The 24,277-nt window shown below is 44.4% G+C and overlaps 1 protein-coding gene across 1 annotated transcript in view; it reads left to right on the top strand.

Annotated features, from left to right (window-relative positions):
• Nucleotides 1–24,277, top strand: part of LOC128366028 (multiple epidermal growth factor-like domains protein 11) — a 220,044-nt gene that overhangs the window by 102,290 nt on the left and 93,477 nt on the right. Inside the window, 6 exon segments of the mRNA XM_053326712.1 lie at nt 15,873–16,003; nt 16,623–16,806; nt 17,055–17,204; nt 17,557–17,660; nt 17,781–17,833; nt 21,336–21,582. Of these exon segments, the coding sequence (XP_053182687.1) occupies nt 15,873–16,003; nt 16,623–16,806; nt 17,055–17,204; nt 17,557–17,660; nt 17,781–17,833; nt 21,336–21,582 (869 nt within the window).

Below are 24,277 nucleotides of genomic sequence, written 5' to 3'. Positions count from 1 at the left end.
AACTAGTAGACATACTGTACTTGAACAACTGTGTTTTTGGCCACAGGTTTTGTAGTCACGTGTGCCGTTGAGAGATGCTTCATTAGGTCAGAGTTGCTTGTAACGTACGTGGACAAATACTTGGCTCTGATCAGGCGGGGAGTTCCTGTCCTCTGAAAAGAAGCCAATGCGGAAGTAACTTAGAACTGCATTCTATCAAAAGGCCACCAGGGGGCGACCGTCTCTATACAAGTCAATGGAGAATTCACCAACTTCTCACTTGATTTCTAACCTCAGTAAACGTTTTCAAAATGTGTTTATGGTCTCAATCGCTAGTTTAAAGCCTTCTTCAATGCAGTATGATGTTCATTTGGGACATTTTGGCCTCCCTGATTTTATATGTGACGATAAAGCAGGGTATGCATTAGGGCGTGGCTACGTATTGATTGACAGGTTGATTGACCAATGTCCTCGAGATCCAGCCCTCGCAACCAATCGCAGCCTCCCCGCTCCGCCGTTGGTCCCGCCCATACTTCCGTCCATGACTCCGCCTCATGCCCATATAAGTAGAATCTGTGTTTTTAATTTTCCCAGCATGCACCTGAAATTTTCAAGATGGCGCTGCCTAGATTTGATACTATTGGCTTCCGAGCAGCAGTCCACAAACCAATGGGTGACGTCACGGATGTTACGTCCATTTCTTATATACAGTCTATGGCTCTGATACATAATGTACATTTCACATGTATGTTCCTGCCTTTTACCTCGAGGAGATTAAAGTAGTGTCTGTACTTCCAGTTTAAAAACGCAACTTTTTCCTCCGAACTCGCCATTGCTGCAGCTTCTGCTAGTTTGTGTGTGTGTGGCTGCTGTGTGCATGTGAAACACTGCCTCTGATTGGCTTACCATGAAATCTTACTCTGCCTTAACCCACCATCATCATCACGGTTGTCCCGCCCCTCCCTTCTCCCGGCTTTGCAGTTTTTGTGGCTGAGAGCAAAGTTGGATGAGAACAGGTTCGCTAAGTAGATTAGCTTCAGTTTGTAACGTGCCTCATTTAATTAAGTAACTTAACGGCGTTGTAACGATGGAAATAGTAATTAGTTACATTACCCGTTACTGAAAAGTTTATTTAAACAGCGTTATTCTCATCACTGCTTATGATCCACTAGAAGTGTGTAGTGAAGGAAGGGAGGAAAGAAGGGAGGGAAGAAGGAAGGGAGGAAAGGAAGGAAGGACAGAGGAAAGAAGAAAGGAAACAAAGTAGGAGGGATTTGTATTTTCTTATTTAAGTAAAACTGTCAACATAGGGGAAGACTAGACTTTCAAAATAAAACAGGAAGTGTACAAAACAACATAAAATACAGAGTCTGACAGTTTGGGTCGTTTCTGGGCATCAACATTTGGACAGTGTGTGTGTGTGTAGCCATCATTGTAAAGTGTCCTTAGGCGTTATTTCAAGGGTGTCAAACATGCGGTCCGTGGGCCAGAACCAGCCCGCTGAGGGGTCCAGTTCGGCCCACTTTCCTTCCTGTCTTTTTTCCTTCCTTCTTTCCTTCCTTCCTTCCTTCCTTCCTTCATTCCTTCCTCCCTGTCTTCTTCTTTCTCTCTCTCTCTCTCTCTCTCTTTCTCTCTCTCTCTCTCTCTCTCTTCTCCCTCTTCCTCTCCTTCTCCCTCTCCCTCTCTCTCTCTCTCTCTCGCACTCTTTCTCTCTCTCTCTCTCTCTCTCTCTCTCTCTCTCTCTCTCTCTTTCTCTCTCTCTCTCTCTCTCTCTCTCTCTCTCTCTCTCCCTCTCTCTCTCTCTCTCTCTCTATCTATCTCTTTCCCTCTCCTCTCTCTCTCTCTCTCTCTCTCTCTCTCTCTCTCTCTCTCTCTCTCTCTCTCTCTCTCTCTCTCTCTCTTTGTCTCTCTCTTTTTCTATCACTCTTTCTCTCAGTCTTTCTCTCTCTCATTCTCTCCCTCTCTCTTTCCTTCTCTCTTTCCTTCTCTCTCTTCCTCTCCTTCTTTCTCTCTCTTTGTCTCTCTCTTCTCTCTCTCTCTCTCTCCCTCTTCCTCTCCTTCTCCCTCTCCCTCTCGCTTTCTCTTTCCTTCTCTCTCTCTCTCTCTCTCTCTCTCTCTCACTCTGTCTCTCCCTCTCTCGCTCTCTCTCTCACTCTTTCTCTCTCTCTCTATCTATCTCTTTCCCTCTCTCTTTCTCTCTCTCCTCTCTTTCTCTCTTTCCTTCTCTCTTTCTTTCCTTCTCTCGTTCCTTCTCTCTTTATCTCCTTTTGTCTCTCTCCCTCTCTCTCTCTCTCTCCTCCCCCCCTCTATCTCCCTCTCTCTCCCTCTCTCTCCCTCTCTCTCCCTCTCTCTCCCTCTCCCTCTCCCTCTCGTTCTCCTCTCAGCTCGCTCCGATCGATCTCTTGGAGGAGGCGGAGCCAACATTAAATGCTGTGTTTACAAAAAAAAATAAACCAACACCGACAAATCCTGCGTAGCGTACCTTTAAAAGCACATTCATCCAGAGCTGCTGGCACTCAAACTCTCTGTACTTCCCTTCAGAGGAGTGCAGTTCACCCCGTGAGCATATATCAAAAAGATAATAGACCTTTGATTTATGCTATCCGAGATGATGTAATGTACAATAAAGTGTTCCATCATTGTACTTGTTTTCATCTAATGTCTGCAGGCTCTGATTTATACCCAGCAGTTCATCCACTTACAGCTCTGTGATATATGTTCTGACCGCAGATCCTTGAATTTCTGTTGAATCCACTGTCGTCAGTGTTTGTAAAGAGCGGGAGACAGATCGGAGAAAGGGTTTCTTGTGGAAAAACTAAAAATATTTAGGTTTAATTTGTGTAAATAGAAAAATAGTATAGTCCATTGTCTCGCTGTAGTTTCACTTAATTCCTCCTGTTGTCCTTGAGTCAAGGAAGGAAAGGAGGAAGAAAGAAGGGAGGGAGGAAGGAAGGAAGGGAGGAAGGAAGGATGGAGGGAGGGAGGAAGGACGGAGGAAAGAAGGAAGGAAACAAAATTGGAGGGAAGGAAGGAAGGAAAGGGCAGAAGGAAGGGAGGAAAGGAAAGAAGGAAGGAAACAAAGTAGGAGGGAAGGAAAGGAGGGAGGAAAGGAAAGAAGGAAGCGAGGATGGAGGAAAGGGAGGAAGGATGGAAAGAAGGAAGGAAGCATGGAAGAAAGGAAAGAAGGAAGGAAGGATGGATGGAGGGAAAGAAGGAAGGAAGGATGGAGGAAAGGGAGGAAGGATGGAAGGAAGGAAGGGAGGAAAGGAGGAAGGAAGGGAGGAAGGGAAGGAAGGAAGGGAGGAAAGGAAAGGAAGGAAGGAAGCATGGAGTGAAGGAGGAAACAGAAGGAAGGAAGAAAGGGGGATGGAGGAAGGAAACAAGGAAGGGAGGAAAGAAGGAAGGAAGAAAGGGGGAGGGAGGAAGGGAGGAAAGAAGGAACAGTCAAACAGACGGGGTCAGTTTGACCCGGGAGGACGACAGGAAGCTTACAGTATTTAAATCCTGAATTTGAAGCTTTAACTTCCTGCTGCTCCTCCCTGATGTGACTGGGCGAGCTCCTGCATCCATCACGCTGCACGTCAAACACTGCAGGCTGCTGTTGTGTTTCTGAGCTGCTGTTATTAGATCACATCAGGATAAATGTGCAGTAATATTTGACTGTTAATGCGTTTCCATGCGGGTTGTATTCTTCCCCCCGAAGGCCTCAGCGTGCTTCAAACAAACTCCTTCTCACATGTTGTCCGTTGCATGTCTAAAGGCAAGAAATTTAAGTTTATGTCTGTTGCCGATAGCGACACTTGAAGGATGGGAACAAAGCCATGGCAGCGTCCGCCTGGTTGCATCTCACTGACCTCCCAAACCTCTTCCTCTACAACTCTGTGTCTTTGTAGTTTGGCTACGATGTCTTGAACAAATGGGGTTAAAAGCGGGCCTGTGATGTCACACATCAAAGTGTGTTTGTAGGTGTTGGGGGAGGGCGGGGGGGGGGGGGGGGGTGTAAAGCATCTGTGGAGAACAAGACAAAGCTGCATAAACCCTGCAGAGGAAGTAAAATGTGTTCAAAGAATAAAAAGATCTGGATCTACATTAGCTCCTATACAAACATAACACAATCTGAACTGCTGCAGGTCAAGTTGCATTGTGGGTAATGTAGGCACCAGGATTTAGTCGAGGAAGCGAGGGAGGAAGGAAGGAAAGGAGGAAGGGAGGGAGGAAGGAAGGACAGGAGGAAGGGAGGGAGTAAGGAGGCAGGGAAGGAAGGAAAGGAGGGAGGAAGGAAGGAGGCTGGGAGGGAAGGAAAGAAAGAGAGAAGGAGGGAGGGAGGAAGGAAGGAAGGAAGGAAGGAAGGAAGGACAGAAGAAAGGAAGGAAGGAGGGAAGGAAGGAAGGAAAGAAGGACAGAAGGAGGGAAGGAAAGATGGACAGAAGGGAGGAAGGAGGGAAGGAAAGATGGACAGAAGGAAGGGAGGAAGGAAAGAAGGACAGAAGGAAGGAAGCAGGGAAGAAAAGAAGGACAGAAGGACAGAAGGACAGAAGAAAGGAAGGAGGGAAGGAAAGAAGGACAGAAGGAAGGGAGGAAGTGACCTCCTAAGCCTCTTCCTCTACAACTCTGTGTCTTTGTAGTTTGGCTACGATGTCTTGAACAAATGGGGTTAAAAGCGGGCCTGTGATGTCACACATAAAAGTGTGTTTGTAGGTGTCGGGGTGGGGGGGGGGGGGGATGTAAAGCATCTGTTGCATAAAGCCTGCAGAGGAAGTTGTGTGAAATTTAATAAAAAAGAATAGAGGTTTGAAGAATAAAAAGATCTGGATCTACATTCGCTCCTATACGAACATCTCTCCAGCTGAACTGCTGCAGGTCAAGTTGCATTGTGGGTAAAAAAAAGTCTAGAAGAAGGAAGGAAGGGAAGGGAGAAAGAAGGACAGAAAGGAAGACGGAAGGAAAGGAGGAAGGAAGGGAGGAAGAAGGAAGGAAGGGAAGGGAGAAAGGACAAAGGAAAGAAGGAGGGAAGGAAGGAAGGACAGAAGAAAGGAAGGAAGGAAGGAGGGAAGGGAGGAAGGAAAGGAAGGAAGGAAGGAAGGAAGGAAGGTAGGAAGGGAGGAAGAAGGAAGGAGGGAAGGAATGAAGTAAAAGAGGGAGGAAGGGAGAGGAAAAAGGCAGGGAGGGAGGGAAGGAAAGAAAAAGAGAAAGAGGAAAGGAAGGAAGGAGGGGAGGAAAGAAGGACAGAAGGAAGGGAGGAAGGAAGGAAAGAAGGAAGGAAGGAAGGAAGGACAGAAGAAAGGAAGGAAGGAAGCAAAGAAGGACAGAAGGAAGGAAAGGAAAGAAGGACAGAAGGGAGGAAGCACAGAAAAAAGGAAGGAGGGAGGGAAGGAAAGATGGACAGAAGGACAGAAGAAAGGAAGGAGGGAAGGAAAGAAGGACAGAAGGAAGGGAGGAAGTGACCTCCTAAGCCTCTTCCTCTACAACTCTGTGTCTTTGTAGTTTGGCTACGATGTCTTGAACAAATGGGGTTAAAAGCGGGCCTGTGATGTCACACATAAAAGTGTGTTTGTAGGTGTGTGTGTGTGTGGGGGGGGGGGTGTAAAGCATCTGTGGAGAACAAGACAAAGCTGCATAAAGCCTGCAGAGGAAGTAAAATGTGTTCAAAGAATAAAAAGATCTGGATCTACATTCGCTCCTATACGAACATAACACAATCTGAATCTCCAGCTGAACTGCTGCAGGCCAAGTTGCATTGTGGGTAATGTAGGCTTTGACTTTTCTGGGATAAAAAAAAAGACATCTAGAGGTTTGAAGAATAGGGAGGAAGAAGGACGGAAAGGAAGAAGGAAGGAAAGGAGGGAGGGAGGAAGGAAGGAGGGAAGGAATTAAGGAAAGGAGGGAGGGAGGAAGGAGGCAGGGAGGAAAGAAGGACAGAAGGAAGGGAGAAAGGAAATAAAGGAAGGACGGAAGGAAGGAAGCAAGCAATGACAGAAGAAGGAAGGAGGGAAGGAAAGAAGGACAGAAGGAAGGGAGGAAGGAGGGAGGGAGGAAAGAAGGACAGAAGGAAGGGAGAAAGGAAATAAAGTAAGCAAGGAAGGACAGAGGAAAGGAAGGAGGAAAGAAAGAAGGACAGAAAGAAGGGGCAAAGGAAAGAAGGAAGAAAGGAAGGAAGGAAGGACAGAAGGAAGGGAGGAAAGAAGGAACAGTCAAAACAGATGGGGTCAATTTGACCCGGGAGGGCGACAGTAAGGTTAAATAAAGTAGTTAAAAAGCCAAATTGATCTGAAGTAACATACAAATACATTTCCTCCTTTTTAACTTATTTAACCTAATTACTGTTTGTAAAGTGTTTTATGAAGACTCTGATGAAGGCCGCACTTTGACTTTTCTGGGACACTTTCATTCACGGTGTTGCACTTGACTGTACGAACAAAAAGTGACAGAATTTGTAAGACAAATGTAAAAGAAAGAAAAGAGAGAAGAGAGAAACCCTTCCTCCTTTCACACCTCAGCACACTTCAGTATAAAGTCAGTGTGACTGTGAACTCCTCCGACTGTCCCCTGGCGTCAGAGACGGGTTTTAGACACTGCTGGACGATCTATTGGACACTTTGTTTGAAGCATATTGAGGATAATTAGCTGTGTGGAGTTTTAGAGCAGGATGAAGCCATAAAGAGAGCAGGACCAGTGAAGTGAGGTCAGCCTCTCTCGGGATGAAAAGCATCGATTCATCCTGAATGGAGATCTGCTAACAGTCACCTTGAGAAGCAACTGTAGGAAGCACGGAAGCCATTGATGTGAGGTCAAAAAGCTCTATGAGAAGCACGGAAGCCATTGATGTGAGGTCAAAATGTGCTTTATGCTTCCCCTGTCCTTCCTTCCTTCCTTTCCTTTCTTAATTCCTTCCTCCCTTCCTTCCCCTGTCCTTCGTTCCTTCTTTCCTCTTTTTGTCCTTACTCCTTTCCTTCCTTCTTTCTATCCTTCCTTCTTTCCTTCTTTCCTTCCTTCTTCCCTCTTTCTTTAATTTTTCCTTCCTTCTTCCCTCTTTCTTTGCTCCCTCCTCCTTCCATCCTTCCTCCCTCCTTACTCCTTTCCTTCCTTCCTTCCTTCCTCCTTTCGTCCCTCCCTCCCTCCCTCCCCCCTTACTCCTTCCTACCTTCTTTCCTCCCTTCCTTCCTTCCTTTCACCCTTCCTTCCTTCCTTCCTTCCTTCCTTCCTTCCTTCCTTCCTTCCTTCCTTCTCTCTACTAAATTCCTTCCTCTTTTCATCCTTACTCCTTTCCTTCCTTCCTTCCCTCTTTTCCTCCCTCCCTCCTTCCCTCCCTCCTTACTCCTTTCCTTCCTTCTTTCCTTCCTCCCTTCCTTCTCTCCTTCCTCTTTTCCTCCTTACTCCTTTTCTTCCTTCCTTTCTTTCGTCCTTCCTCCCTTCCATCCTTCCTTCCTCCTTTCCTTCCTTCATTCCTTCCTTTCCTTTCCTATGTGTTTCTATCAGTCCTAACATCTACTGCTGCCACTGATCATTATTCCAATCATCATTTAATCTGCCCTCAACTTCCTTTAAATAATCGGTCATATCTCAGAAATGTTCATAAATACTGGAGGGAAAAAAATGCCTTCACTATTTGCCAGAGGCCTCTGAGAAGTCTAACAGTATAAAATCTTATTATATTAAATCCAAAGAGGAAGAAGAAAAAAAAGATATTTGATATTTGATATTTCTGCTTTAAAAATGTCTGAGATGATTCTAAAACTATCAAAATCATTTCTGATTAATCTCCTGTACATCGACTAATTGATTAACCCTTGTATTGTCCTCCCGGGTCAAATTGACCCCGTCTTTTTCTTCTTTCCTCCCTTCCTTCCTTTCATCTGTACTTCCTCCATCCCCCTTTCTTCCCTCCTTCCTCCCTCCTTTCCTTCCTTCTTTCCTTTCCTCCCTTCCTTCTTTCCTCCCTTCCCTCTTTCCTCCCTCCCTCCTTCTCTCTTTCTTTCCTCTGTCCTTCTTTCCTACCTTTCTTCCTTCCTTCTTTCCTTTCCTCCCTCCCTTCCTTTCCTCCCTCCCTCCCTCCCTCCTTTCCTTCTTTCTTCCCTCCTTCCTCCCTCCTTTCCCTCCTTCTTTCCTTTCCTTTCCTTTCCTTTCCTCCCTTCCTTCTTTCCTCCCTTCCCTCTTTCCTCCCTCCCTCCTTCTCTCTTTCTTTCCTCTGTCCTTCTTTCCTACCTTTCTTCCTTCCTTCTTTCCTTTCCTTTCCTCCCTCCCTTCCTTTCCTCCCTCCCTCCCTCCCTCCTTTCCTTCTTTCTTCCCTCCTTCCTCCCTCCTTTCCTTTCCCCCTTCCTTCTTTCCTCCCTTCCCTCTTTCCTCCCTCCCTCCTTCTCTCTTTCTTTCCTCTGTCCTTTTTTCCTACCTTTCTTCCTTCCTTCTTTCCTTTCCTCCCTTCTTCCTTCCCTCCCTCCCTCTCTCCCTCCTTTCCTTCTTTCTTCCCTCCTTCCTTCTTTCCTTTCCTTTCCTCCCTTCCTTCTTTCCTCCCTTCCCTCTATCCTCCCTCCCTCCTTCTCTCTTTCTTTCCTCTGTCCTTCTTTCCTACCTTTCTTCCTTCCTTCTTTCCTTCCTTCTCCCTTCCCTCCTTCTTTCCTTTCCTCCCTCCCTTCCTTTCCTCCCTCCTTTCCTTCTTTCTTCCTTCCTTCCTCCCTCGCTTCCTTCCTTCCTTGACTCGAGTCGAGGACAACAGGAGGGTTAATCGTCGCGGCTCTACTAAAGTCTCAATATAAGGCTGAAAGGTGGGACATCAAAAAAAGCAAACTCAGCTTTTTTTTTCTCCCTGCAGGATTAAATGAGCCATTATTGATTAAAGCGTCTGCAGGTTTTTTTTTTTTTTTTTATTAATCTAAAATAGATTTCTCTTGTTTTATTCTGCATTTTAAGTGATGTTGAAAATATCATAAATAAAAGTAGAACACACTCTGAAAGCCTGTGCTGTTAGATTTATATGGTATAATATTAGTATAACACACAATTAATGAAACATAGAATAACAAATGACTTCCTTTTAATCAGTAATGAGCTCATTATTTGAAGAAAAAGGAAGTAAAATGTGAGTTTATCCTTTTTTTTTTCACCAGCATCTTAAACAACTTCTTCCTGAACTCTTCTTCTAGTTTTTAAATCACTTCATAATAAAAGTTGACTTGTGTTGCCTGCTCTTATGTATCTGTTGGTATGAAGCTGAAGCTCACATCACAGACCAGGTGCTTTATGGGTAATGTAGTTTTAAGCCTCTTTAACCTCTACTAGTACTAATACTATTAAAATACTACTAATTCTACTAATATTACTTATACTACTACTACACTACTAAACTACTACTACTACTACTAGTACTTATACTACTACTACTGCGAGTACTAATACTACTAATACTACTTATAATACTGCTACTACTAGTACTTATACTACTACTAATACTACTAATACTACTAATACTACTACTACTACTACTACTAATACTACTTATAATACTGCTACTACTAGTACTTATACTACTACTAATACTACTACTACTACCAATACTACTACTACTACTACTACTAATACTACTAATACTACTAATACTAATACTAATACTGCTACTACTACTACTACTACACTACCACTACTACTACTACAGTACTACTACTACTACTAGTACTTATACTACTACTACTACTACTAATACTACTAATACTACTAATACTAATACTAATACTGCTACTACTACTACTACTACACTACCACTACTACTACTACAGTACTACTACTACTACTAGTACTTATACTACTACTACTACTTATAATACTACTACTACTAACGATTCATGAAGATTGAGACTTTTATTTTGTAGTAATGGTTGTGGATGTTTGTGTAATATTGTTTTTGTTAGGGATGTCCCGGTCCGATATTGATATCGGAAATCAGTCCGATATCAGCCAAAAAAGTGAATATCGGATTTTATCGGACTGAATCTAAAAACTCCGATATAAACGCTCCGATATAAGCTGTCCATTTACCGCTCCAGCACTTCTATAATAATAGGTGACTCTGGTTTGATCACACTCCAACACAGTAGGTGGCGGTAATGCCTCTTAATTAACGTTGGTGCCGGCCTCGGAAGAAGAGCGTCTCTGATCCAGCATGCACAGCCCACGTGATCACAACAACGACAACGTGTGTGCCTGCAGCAAGGTGTAGTGATGTCGGCTGTGTGGAAGTATTTTACTGTAAACTCGGACAAAGACGTTGCAGCTAAATGCAACATTTGTCAGGCGCAAGTGTCCCGTGGAGGGACAGAACCGGGAAGGTTCAATACAACCAACCTCATCGCACATTTGAAAAAAACACCACAAAAAAGAACATGAGGATTTTCGCGTGAGCAGCAAGGCGATATGTTATGTTTATTGTGTTTACACTCTATTCTTCAGTGAAGACTAAGAGTAATTTCTACATTGTTTTGGGCACAGTCAGTCAGTGAAACTGGAGCTGTGTGAACTCTTAACATCACAACATCACTTTATCAAGCCTTTTCTAACATTCCACACAACAAAATAAGGAATAAATATATGTATGATTCGTGCCTATATCGTATCGTATTGATATCGGTATCGGCCAATACTCAAGGCTACAATATCGGTATCGTATCGGAAGTGAAAAAGTCATATCGGGACATCCCTAGTTTTTGTGTGCAGTAATAATCTACGTACCAGACCAATCATTGCTCTACTGTTAGTCATCAGTCATCTGTTTGCTTTGAAGCAGCTATAATCAATATTTAGTTATAATAATATGTGAGCTCACGATGAGTAACGGGCCTGCAGCTCCTCTCAGCTCCTCTCAGCTCTACGGAGCTTTGCAGTGAATTTAAGCTCATTGTTTAGCTGTCCGGCTGCAACTTTTACTGTTTCGGTTCACTCTCAGCGCTTATAGTATAAATGACATTTAAACCGTGACAAGCTGACAAGCTGACGATTCACAGCTTTGTGACTTATGGAAAATGAGTTCTTTAATTCTGTACAGAAGAGAAGAGACTGACTTACACACACACACGTTTCATGTCTAAAGCTCTTTATCATGTTGTTTATTATTCTTTTTCTTTTGAAATGCCTGTGATTATACTGCAAACCTACTTCCCCACATATAGAGTACTACTACTACTACTGATACTACTACTAGTACTACCATTACTACAGTACTAATACTAATACTACTACTACTACTGATACTACTACTAGTACTACCATTACTACAGTACTAATACTAATACTACTACTACTACTACTACTACTGATACTACTACTAGTACTACCATTACTACAGTACTAATACTAATACTACTACTACTACTACTACTGATACTACTACTACTGATACTACTACTAGTACTACCATTACTACAGTACTAATACTACTACTACTACTGATACTACTACTAGTACTACCATTACTACAGTACTAATACTAATACTACTACTACTACTGATACTACTACTAGTACTACCATTACTACAGTACTAATACTACTACTACTACTACTACTGATACTACTACTAGTAATACCATTACTTCAGTACTAATACTACTACTACTACTACTACTGATACTACTACTAGTACTACCATTACTATAGTACTAATACTAATACTAATACTACTACTACTACTGATACTACTACTAGTACTACCATTACTACAGTACAAATACTACTACTACTACTACTACTACTGATACTACTACTAGTACTACCATTACTACAGTACTAATACTAATACTACTACTACTAATACTAATACTAATACTACTACTGATACTATTACTAGTACTACCATTACTACAGTACTAATACTAATACTACTACTGATACTACAGCTTTGTGACTTATGGAAAATGAGTTCTTTAATTCTGTACAGAAGAGAAGAGACTGGCTTACACGCACGCACAATTCATGTCTAAAACTTTCATGTCTTTATCGTATGTTGTTTTTTATTATTTTGTGATAATACTGCAAAAGTACCACTACTAATACTACTACTACTAACACTACTAATACTACTACTACTATTACTAATAATATTACTACTACTACTTCTTTATAAAGGCAGAGCTACAGAAGCTCACCCCCAGCTTGTCCGTCACCTCCTTCTCTCTTTATCATACTCTGCTCCCCCAGAACTCGTCCTTGATCATTCTCACACCACATTCCTGCTCTGTAGTCTAATCTCTGCACACACACACACACACACACACACACACACACACACACACACACACACACACACACACACACTCTCTCTGCCTCGAACTCTCTCACAGAAAATAACCTTTACAAATTGACCTCTCTTTGCAATACCACGCTACACTACCTGCTCAGCACCAAACAGGCAAACACACACAGTTAGCTGTAGACTAGCTGGTGAGCATTTAGATATTTCCCTTAGGAGATGGTTAGAGAGTAAAAATAGAGGTGAAAGAGAGTGAATATTGGACTTTACATTCAGCAGGTAAACAGAAAGCTGATGATATGTCATGTCAGTGTTATTTTCATATCTTGTTTCTGCTGGAAAAAAAACATTTAATGCAGATATAAGTTAATTTATTTATCATTGAGATCTACATGTGTGTTATATTAAGATTAACCTCGTAGTTTATAGAGATTCAATACTGTAAATTGGTTATAAGTAGGTGTACTGCCCTCGTTATAAGGTCAGAATATAACTTGGCTGTAAGATAAACACCTTCCGTTCATCAAAACTCTGGAGACAGTGATCAATTTGTCCACAGGTTTATTGACTAGAAAAGGGTGAAACTGAGAACAGACACAAAAGAAACATGCTTAGAAAATATACTTCTTATACAGTACATATTTCCAAATCTTAGTAATACACTGTAACATACTTTTATCAGAAATCAAATTACTCCTTTTTAACTCACTCATGCTTACATATGAATTGCCTATTTATTGCTTTACTCTATCAATAAAGTAACCTGTTGAGTTTAAATGTGTTGCCACTCATACTTTTTTACTGTCCTATAAACATAGCTTAAATTGTAAATGAATCTGTGAATTAGCTAGATAGCCCTTTTACGTACAAAACATCCACAGAAATAATACTATCCTCAAATTCTCACACAACTCTTAAACCAACAAATAATGCACTATAATTGAACACAAGCACATATGATACGATTACATACCGACGATGCTTCATACGGCATGAGATGTAAGCAGATGTATTTAGATAGAAACAGGCAGCCGGACTATCTGTTTTATTGCCATGTGTCTCCACTTCCTAATTGACTTGTGACATCACTTAACTTCCTGTGACACACTTCCTGACTCTCTTAAAGGGGCCACTGCTAACAAATAAAACAATGAATTTGATCACAAAAAACTACTAACCAAAATACAATAACAGAACACTCCCCGCCTGGCGGGATTAAACCGCCACTACCAAACAGTCCATAGAAGCTATTATGGCTTCTTCTCAGGATCTAAGAGCAAGACTGTCTCAGTAACAGGCCGCAGAAATACTTTGGTCCCTTCTTGGGGACTCCTGGAAACTTTGATCTCCACCTTGCGTACTCTGCCGTCTTTGCTGGGGAAGACTTGAGTAATCAGTCCTAAAGGCCATTCGTTTCTTTTCTGTTGGTCGTCCTTGAGAAGCACGATGCTTCCAGGCTGAAGGTCGGGCTGGGAAACCTGCCACTTCCTACGTGGCTGAAGTGAAGAAAGGTATTGTTTTTTCCACCTGTCCCAGAAGGTTTGAGCTAAATGCTGGACTTGTCGCCACTGGTGTTTGTGAAGGTCTTTGACCCAGTCACCAACTGGGGCAGAAGACAGACCCACTTTCTGAGTGAGGAGGGTTGCCGGTGTCAGTATGAATGGGTCGTCCGGATCAGTCGACACTGGTACGAGAGGTCTGGCATTGATGATAGCGACCACCTCTGCCATCAGTGTGGAGAGTGCTTCGTGAGTCAGCTTTGATGTCCCGAGCTGCAGGAACATTGAGTCCAAGATCTTTCTTGCTACGCCAATCATTCTCTCCCATGAACCACCCATGTGAGAGGCATGAGGAGCATTGAACATCCACTTGCAACCTTGGTCCAGCAAAAACTTCTTGACAGAAGTATCATCAATATTGGAAGGAATCTTGAGCTCCTTGCACGCACTGACGAAGTTGGTTCCTCGATCAGAGCGGATTAGTTTAACTGGGCCCCTGATGGCAAGGAAACGCCTGAGGGCGTTAATGAAGCTTGACGTATCAAGAGACTCGATGAGTTCTATGTGGACGGCTCTTACGCTCATACAGGTGAATAACACCGCCCACCGTTTGCTCTGAGCGAGGCCACCCCTAGTCCGGCGTGAGGACACAGTCCATGGGCCAAAAACATCCAGGCCAACGTTTGTGAACGGAGGTTCAGTTGAAAGGCGATCTGCTGGAAGATCAGCCATCTTTTGTGTCAGAGGTGTGCCCCGAAGTTTGCGGCATGTGACGCAGCCGTAGATAACACTGCTCACTCGCCTTTTTCCACCAACAATCCAGAGGCCAGCAGCTCGTAAGGCACCTTCGGTGAACAATCGTCCCTGATGTTGTGTTTTCTGATGGTAATACCTGACCAGAAGTGTTGCTATATGGTGCTTGCCAGGGATGATGATAGGGGTTTTCTCCTCTGACTGGAGTTCTGCTTCTCTGATACGACCCCCGACTCTTAAGAGGCCATTGGCATCGATGAAGGGATCTAAAGCTTTAAGAGGACTGTCCTTAGGGAGATTTTCCCCCTTTCTTACACAGGCATACTCTTGAGCGTATGTCTCATCTTGAACTGCACGGATGATAGATCCTTTAGCTCTTGAGAGTTCCTCGACTGAAATTGCTGAGTGGCAGTGATGCCAGCCTTTGCAGCTACTGACTTGAGTTGCAGGAGTCTTCTGGAAGAGACGAGCAATATGAGTGAGGCGAGCAATGGCGTGAATCAATGACTTCCAGCTAGAAAACTTTGAGAAGCGCTGAGACCCTAGTTGTTTGCTTGACATGGTCGTTGTCATTGTGGAGACCTGCGGGCGGATCTCTGCATCCAAAGAGGGGTTCACCAGCTTGAAGCTGCATTCCTCATGATGGGTTTGCTGAATTTGTTTCAGGAACGCTGGTCCGGAAAGCCAGCTGGTGCCTGAGAGATGAGCAGCAGAGACAAACCTCGTGGCAATGTCTGCTGGGTTTACATCTGTCGGCACATACTGCCATTGTTCAGGAGAGGAGAAGCTCCTTATCCGCAGGACTCGATTACTGACGTAGACGTAAAATCGTCTGGTATCATTACTGATGTAGCCTAAGACTACTTTACTGTCACTGTAAAAGACAGTGTCGTCCAACCTCATGTCGATCTCCGAAGAAATGAGCTCAGCAAGCTCCACCGCCAACACTGCAGCACAAAGCTCAAGTCTCGGGACTGTATGCTCAGGGACGGGAGTGAGCTTAGCCTTGCCCATGACGAAACCCACGTGGATGGCTCCATTGCTGTCTGTCAGTTTGAGGTAGGCGACGGCCGCAATTGCCTTAGTTGATGCATCGCAAAAGACAATTAGCTCTCTACGTGACACTTCTGTGGGAGAGATTTCTGTGTAGGGTCTTGGAACCTGGAGACTACCTAGATCTTTCAATGAGGATCGCCATTTGATCCACATCTCTTCCATCTCTTGAGGGAGGGGTGAATCCCAGTCACCATGGTCCTGTGTAAGCTCTCGCAGGATTGCTTTTCCTTGTATGGTGACTGGGGCGACGAATCCCAGAGGATCATAGATGCTGTTCACAGTCGATAGGATGCCTCGACGAGTGAAAGGCTTCTCCTCATCAGAAATTTTAAAGGTGAAGGTGTCTGACATAAGGTCCCAGTTGAGACCCAGACTACGCTGCACGGGAAGTGCGTCAGAGCCGAAGTCCAGGTCTTTGAAGTCGTTGGCATGGTCCTGAGATGGGAAGGCTTCCATGACTTCTCTTCTATTCGAGGCAATCTTATGTAGACGTAAGTTGGAGTCTGACAGCACGTCTTGTGTCCTCTTGAGCAGGTCCACCGCTGCTTCAACTGTAGAGAGAGACTTCAAGCCGTCGTCCACGTAGAAGTCGCGGTTCACAAACTGCCTGACATCGGGCTCTGCATCTCTTACAGACTGCCTTAGACAGTATATGGCTACTGCCGGGGAGGGACAATTCCCAAAAACATGAACCCTCATGCGGTATTCGACAATGTCTTTTGATGAGTCGTTGTCCCTAAACCACAAAAACCTCAGAAAATTGCGATCTTCTTCTCTTACAAGGAAGCAGTGGTACATCTGCTGGATGTCTGCTGTTATAGCCACAGCGTCCTTGCGGAATCTGAGGAGTACCCCGAGGAGGGTATTATTGAGGTCGGGTCCAGTTAACAATACGTCGTTCAGTGACACTCCGCTGTGCTGGGCACTGGAGTCGAACACTACACGGATGTTCCCTGGTTTTCTAGGATGATATACGCCGAAGGACGGCAAATACCATCGCTCTTCGTCTCTCTTAAGTGGAGGTGCTACTTCAGCATGATTGTTCTGAAACACTCTTTCCATGAAAGTGAAAAAGTGCTCCTTCATCACTGGCTTCCTCTCTAGACTGCGTCTCAGAGATGACAGTCGATTCAAGGCCTGGACTTTGTTGTCTGGGAGACGAGGCCTAGGAGTTTTGAACGGCAGTGGAGCTATCCAGCTGTTGCCTTTATCCTTCTCTAAGCCCTGTTCCATTATTCGCAGGAATGAGATGTCGTCGATGGATGGAGCCACTTTGTTATCATCCTTGGTCTGCTGAAACACTGTGCAGCCTAACTCCTCAACCTTTTCATTACAATTCAGCTTCTCTGTAGTGTGTGCTTTGGGATGGTCAGGAGATTGGAAATGATTGTATCTCTCCTTCACACGGAAGACGTTTGGGCATGGCGCAAAGATGGAAGGGCGATTCTGGTCTGTAGTGCTGGTGTAGAATGTATTCACCGTGGTGGGTTTGTGAACACCTCCCAAGCACACATTTCCAACTATAACCCATCCCAGGTCGAGTTTCTGGGCGTAGGGAGCATCACGTGGGCCGTTCACCTGCTTGCGCACTTTGTGGACCGAAATGATGTCTCGCCCGAGGAGAAGCATGATGGGAGCGCTCGGATCGAGCTCTGGGATGAGGTGAGCCAGTGGTTGGAGGTGACGGTAGTTAGATGCAGCACTGGGTGTCGGAATTTCCATTCTGTTGTTGGGGATGTCATTGCATTCCAAGAGACTAGGTAAGGGGAGACTGACTTTTCCATCCATTGATTCGATTTGGAAGCCTGAAGCTCTTCTCCCTGTACTCTCCGTCAATCCAGAGCAGGTCCGGAGGGAGTATGAAGAGGTGGGGCTTTGGACATTGAAGGCATCGAAGAACTCGGAACGAGCTAGAGATTTGTTACTATGCTCGTCGATGATTGCATAGACTTTCAAAGCTCTATTGCGATGGCGTACAGGGTGGATGTTGACAAGACAAATCTTGGAGCATGATCTGTCACTCTGATCACCACCACAGACTTTGGTGCAGCTAGTAATGACTTCTGAAGATGGTATGGAGTCTTGCTCCCCGCCATGCTCCATAGAGGGGGATGGCTCTTGGGTCCACGGTGCTGGTCCAGGGTGGAGAGCAGAGATATGTCTTTCACTCTTACACTCAAGGCATGTTGTTGCATATTTGCACTCCTTAGCCATGTGACGTGTGGATGTACAACATTTAAAGCAAATCCCGTTCTCCTTCAGGAATGCTTTACGTTCCTCTAAAGGCTTTTCACGGAAAGCCCGGCACTTCCGGAGTAGATGAGGCTTTTTATGGATTGGGCACTGTCTCTCGGAATCATCAGCTCTAACATCAATTCTGTCTGAGGCAAGAGAAGATGGAGGAAGTACATCGGTCTTGTGCACTGAGATTTCCTTTTGTCTACTTAGTTTCCATGTAGTCTTGTCTCCTTTTAAAGGGACATCTGCTTGGCCAGTGAACTTGAAGCTTGGATCGTTTCGTGTTATAGCTTGTTGCCTTACGAAGTCAACAAAAACTCTAAAGGGAGGGAATGAGACTTGGCACTGTAGTTTGTAGCTGGATCCGAGCGAAAGCCACTTCTCCTGTATGTTGAATGGCAACTTTTGGACTAAAGGATTTATTCCCCGTGATGTGTCTAGATATTGTAGGCCTGGGAGATCTCCATCTTCCTTTGCTGCCTCTAATTCCATAAGGAGATCGCTTAACTCGTGGAGTTTCAAATAATCCCTGTTGGAGATTTTTGGAAAGCTATTGATGCGTTGGAAAAGTGCATCTTCAATCACTTCAGGGGCCCCATAAAATGTATCCAGCCTATCCCATATCATCCTGAGTCCTCTATCTGGGAAATTAACATGGACAGCCCTGATCCGTTTAGCATGCTCAGCCGACTCTTTCCCTAGCCACTTGACCAGCAAGTCCATTTCCTCGCTGGACGTCAAATCTAGACCCCTGACCGTATTTCCAAAGGACCGTTTCCACGCTTTGTAGCTATATGGTTGGTCATTGAATTGGATCAAGCCTGTGGTGACTAGCTCCCGTCGAGCCAAATATCTGACGAAGTCAGTCATGTTTGCTTGGTCTTGTTGGGCATGTTGAGGTGTGTGGCTGGGCATAGAGGAAAGAGGAGGACCATGGTTTGCTCCATGTGTGCGACTATCATGTTGCATACTACTAGAGTAGCAACGCGTATCTGGAGTAGGTTGTGGCTGCTGAGCTATTACTGTTTGGTTTGGTGTTGCAGGGAAAAAGTCAGCGTCGGCTTGACTATGCTCTGTTTTGATGTGTGAGGGTTGGATAGGGTACGCTGATGCTGGCTCTGCACGTAACTGTCTATTCACATCTTGATAGAGCTGATGCAGTGCGGGTGCAAACTGTACTCTGTTTTCCTCTTTGGCCTGTTCAGCGACATATTCTTTGGTACGCTCCATGGGGTCAAGGGGGGTAGCAGATAGTTGGTCTGAGTGAAGCTTGGAGCTACTTCGATCACTACCAACGACAGCTGCCTCTAAGACTTCTGCTTCGGCCACAGCTGCTGCAGTTTCTTGCTCTAACGATAACATGTTCATCGTTGCTTCTAGTTGTGCCTTTTCTACTTTTAGGGCCATTTCCTTCTTTGCATAAGATAGGCGTGCCTTGGCTCCCTCTGCTTTCGCACGAGCCATGGCGGCAGCAGCCTCAGTGGAAGAAGCTTTGGACCTTTTTGAAGAGCATGAGGCGTAGGATCTGGTCCGTAATGTGCCTTCTTTCGATTCCATTTTCTGTTTCCAGCGTAAACTGCGTTATCTTCTGCGCTGAAGCCGTCGTTTCACTGTACTGCCCTCGTTATAAGGTCAGAATATAACTTGGCTGTAAGATAAACACCTTCCGTTCATCAAAACTCTGGAGACAGTGATCAATTTGTCCACAGGTTTATTGACTAGAAAAGGGTGAAACTGAGAACAGACACAAAAGAAACATGCTTAGAAAATATACTTCTTATACAGTACATATTTCCAAATCTTAGTAATACACTGTAACATACTTTTATCAGAAATCAAATTACTCCTTTTTAACTCACTCATGCTTACATATGAATTGCCTATTTATTGCTTTACTCTATCAATAAAGTAACCTGTTGAGTTTAAATGTGTTGCCACTCATACTTTTTTACTGTCCTATAAACATAGCTTAAATTGTAAATGAATCTGTGAATTAGCTAGATAGCCCTTTTACGTACAAAACATCCACAGAAATAATACTATCCTCAAATTCTCACACAACTCTTAAACCAACAAATAATGCACTATAATTGAACACAAGCACATATGATACGATTACATACCGACGATGCTTCATACGGCATGAGATGTAAGCAGATGTATTTAGATAGAAACAGGCAGCCGGACTATCTGTTTTATTGCCATGTGTCTCCACTTCCTAATTGACTTGTGACATCACTTAACTTCCTGTGACACACTTCCTGACTCTCTTAAAGGGGCCACTGCTAACAAATAAAACAATGAATTTGATCACAAAAAACTACTAACCAAAATACAATAACAGAACAGTAGGGGTAGGGGAAAGAGCATAGTATCTATAGTATATTTTGCATGACAGTATTGTACCTATACCATAGACTGTAAAAAAGAAATGGACGTAACATCCGTGACGTCACCCATTGGTTTGTGGACTGCTGCTCGGAAGCAAATAGTTTCGAATCTAGGCAGCGCCATCTTGAAAATGTCAGGTGCATGCTGGGAAAAATAAAAACACGGATTCTACTTATATGGGCATGAGGCGGGGCCGTGGGCAGAGCGGGGAGGTTGCTACGGTTGTGAGGGCTGGATCTCGAGGACATTGGGCAATCAACCTGTCAATCAGGATGTAGCCACGCCCTAATGCATACCCTGCTTTATCGTCACATATAAAATCAGGGAGGCCAAAATGTCCCAAATGAACATCATACTGCATTGAAGAAGGCTTTAAACATTTTGAAAACGTTTACTGAGGTTAGAAATCAAGTGAGAAGTTGGTGAATTCTCCATTGACTTGTATAGAGACGGTCGCCCCCTGGTGGCCTTTTGATAGAATGCAGTTCTAAGTTACTTCCTGGTTGGCCTCATTTCAGAGGACCAGAACTCCCCACCTGGTTATAACACACTGTAATATAATTATAAGCAGAGAAAGGATATTTCCAGTGGTTGTTAATGTGCAGATAAGAGAAGATAAGATGTAAATTTATTGATTCCTATTGGGAGAAATGGGTTGACAACAGCAGTATACTGGATAACTTTTCCTATGAAGACATATTTTATATTATTGCAACTGTGTTTTACTGTATTATAACCCTAACCCTAACAGCAGCAAACACAAGAGGAGTTACAGTTGTTGACTAATCCATTAATAAACTACATTATAGTGTTTTATAAACCATTAAAACAGTTTATATATCTGCTTATCTATGCTAAATTGTTGGATTTTACCTTTCCACTCAACTTTTCTCTTTATTTTCCATCACATTTCTTCTCTTCTTCACTTCTCTGCTCCTCCTGTGCTGTCCACTTTTCTCCCTCTCCTCTTCTCTGACCTCAGCTCATCTCACCTGTCCTCTCTTAAGTGTTCGCTCTCTCTCTCTCTCGCTCTCTCATGTAGATTACTTTGCTTTCAGATTGTCCATGAATCCTCCTCAGTCTCAGACCTCATGACTCACACGGATATCGATGATTGCACCGGTTTAAATCAGCTCTTGACTCACTCTTTCCTCTCTTTCCTCTCTTCTTTCCTCTGTCTTTCTCCAGGCTGTGAGAGTGACTTCTGGGGCCCCCACTGCAGTAACCGCTGTCAGTGCCGAAACGGTGCCAAATGCAACCCGATCACCGGAGCCTGTGTGTGCACCGACGGCTACCAGGGTTGGCGCTGCGAGGAGACTTGTGACCCCGAGTTCTACGGCAAAGACTGCATGCTGGAGTGTCATTGTCTCAACGGCGCCACCTGCCACCATCAGACCGGAGAGTGCCTCTGTGCACCAGGATACACCGGGGTTTTGTGAGTAACACTTTACGTCCCAGTGTTACCCCTTTTTCACCAAAGCAGTTCCAGTGCTGGTCCTGGGCCAGTGCTTAAAGTAAGAATAAATATGTGTTCTGAGTTTGACATACCACAGAAAAGTGTGTTGTTAACCACCCTGCCAAATTTGAATGATTAAAAAAATCACCAAATATATGAAATTAGGCTTCAAAGTTGTGTAAAAATCAGCCTCTTTCTCTGCTCCCAAACGCTGAAGCCCCGCCCCCTACCAAGTGTCACCTGTCAATCAAAGTCACCACCTCTACCAGAAAGATGAACACTACGTCTGAGAGCTTTCTGCTGCTAACTCAGCTACTTGCTTGGCGGCTAACTCGGCTGCTACCTCGGCGGCAACTTTGCGGCTAGCTTGGTGGCTAACTCGTCGGCTAACTCGGAGGCTAGCTCAGGTAACTGGCTAACTATAGACTGTAGTAGTAGTAGTGTTAGATGTAGTCACACGCGGTACACCACTACGTCACGGATTAGCCCTTTTTTGCAGGCTCAGAAAATCAGTAAAAATGAGAGGTTGAGTTTAAGGCTCTGTCTCCACATTTCAGTCCTGCATAGTTATCAGCCTTTTCACACGTTTTCTGTAATCATTTACCAACATGTATAATATGTTTAGAAGTAAATCAATGAATTGACTTTACACTGACTTTAATTTGGAACCAGCTCCCGGCCAAAAAAAACGGTTCCACAGTGGCACCAGTTCTTTGCTGGACTTGAAGAAAGAACCGCTAACGTTATGGGGCAAGGAGGGGGTGGGGGGGTTATTGAGACCAACCACAACAAACAAGACTGCATAGTGGAGAATAGATAAAGAGTGAATTATCCCTTGAACATTTGACTGATGGTGAAAATCAGACACATTTGCGTTGTGAGTTAGCCGGCTAACGTTAGCTGTGCTCTGCCGGCTAACGTTAGCTTACAACACAGGCTAACGTTAGCTTACAACAAAGGCTAATTTAACCATCTCAATCCTGTCGAGCAGCACGAACACGTTGTATCTACCGTGTTCAGATGCGAGCCAGTCTGCCATCGTTGTTGTTGCTTCTTCTTCTTCTTCTTCTTTGTATTATTGTTGCTTCGAAGTTTGCGCGAGTCTTTATAGGAAAGCAGCAACGTAACTGACATATACGGTAACGTAATGACGTGGCTCCCTAAACATCTCGAGCCATGGAAAAGCAAATTGGTTCTCAGCTGACCAGCACTGGAACTGCTTTGGTGGAAAAAGGAGCATGTGAGCATTATCAGCAGCAGAGTGTCCTTCGCAGACCGTGACATGCTCATCATCATCACATCAAGGGGGTTAAAATACTCTGAGGTGGTACTTAAGGCCTCAAGCGTTTCCATGGCGATGAAATGAAAGTAGTGACCCTGCAACTCATTTTAAAGTGTTTTTTTCTGAAAGGTTTTCAATGGTTCTGATATTGGCAACTTATGCATGATATGTGCTGGACCTCTATTTTCCAAAAGCATCTTTAAGGCCAAGAAGGTTGTAAAACTCCACCTGACAAATCTTGAGGAGGAAAGAGGAAGAGCTCGACCTCGCCGATCTCAGCTCCACATTTCATTTCTCTCTCTCTTATGTTGGATTCTGGTGGCCTGATTTTTCCTCTTCGAATCCAGAAAGAGCAACATCACACATTCCTTTCTCCCTCCTCCCTTCCTTCCTTCTTTCCTTCCATCCTCCCTCCCTCCTTCCTTTCTTTCTTCCTTCCTACCGTCCTCCCTTTCTTGTTTCCTCTGTCCTTCTTTCCTTCCTTCCTCCCTTCCTCTTTTCCTTTCTCCCTCCCTCCCTCCTGCTTTCCTTCCCTCCTTCCTTCCTTTCTTCCTTCCTACCTTCCTTCTTTCCTCCGTCCTTCCTTCCTTCCTTCCTTTCCTTCCTCCCTTCCTTCTTTCCTTTCCTCCCTTCCTTCTTTCCTTTCCTCCCTTTGTTTCATCTGTCTTTCCTTCCTTCCTCTTTTCCTTTCTCCCTCCCTCCTTCCTTCTGTCCTACCCTCCTTCCTTCCTTTCTTCCTTCCTACCTTCCTCCCTTCCTTGTTTCGTCTGTCCTCCTTCTCTTCCTCTTTTCCTTTCTCCCTCCGTCCTACCTTCCTTCCTCCCTCCCTCCTCCCTTCGTTCCACCTGTCCTTCCTCCCTCCCTCCTTCTCTCTTCCTTTCTTCCTTCCTTCCTTTCCTTCCTCCCTCTCTTCCTTTCTTCCTTTATTCCTTTCCTTCCTCCCTCCCTCCTCACTTCCTTCCTTCCGTCTGTCCTTCCTCCCTCCTTCTCTCTTCCCTTCCTTCCTCTTTTCCTTTCTCCTTCCCTCCCTCCTGCTTTCCTTCCCTCCTTCCCTCCTTTCTTCCTTCCTACCTTCCTCGTTTCCTTGTTTCGTCTGTCCTTCTTTCCTCCCTTCCTCCCTTCCTCTTTTCCTTTCTCCCTCCCTCCTTCCTTCTGTCCTTCCCTCCTTCCTTCCTTTCTTCCTTCCTACCTTCCTCCCTTCCTTGTTTCGTCTGTCCTCCTTTCCTTCCTTCCTCCCTTCCTCTTTTCCTTTCTCCCTCCCTCCCTCCTGCTTTCCTTCCCTCTTTCCTTCCTTTCTTCCTTCCTTCCTTACTCCATTCCTCTTTTCTTTCCTTTCCTCTCTTCCTCCCTCCCTTCCTTCCTGCTTTTGTCCATCCTTCCTCCCTTCCTTCT

The sequence above is a fragment of the Scomber japonicus genome, chromosome 1 (genome assembly GCF_027409825.1).
Source record: "Scomber japonicus isolate fScoJap1 chromosome 1, fScoJap1.pri, whole genome shotgun sequence".
NCBI classification, from domain to species: Eukaryota; Metazoa; Chordata; class Actinopteri; order Scombriformes; family Scombridae; genus Scomber; species Scomber japonicus.
The sequence above is the reverse complement of the archived record's forward strand: the minus strand, read 5'-3'. Positions and strand labels throughout refer to the sequence as shown.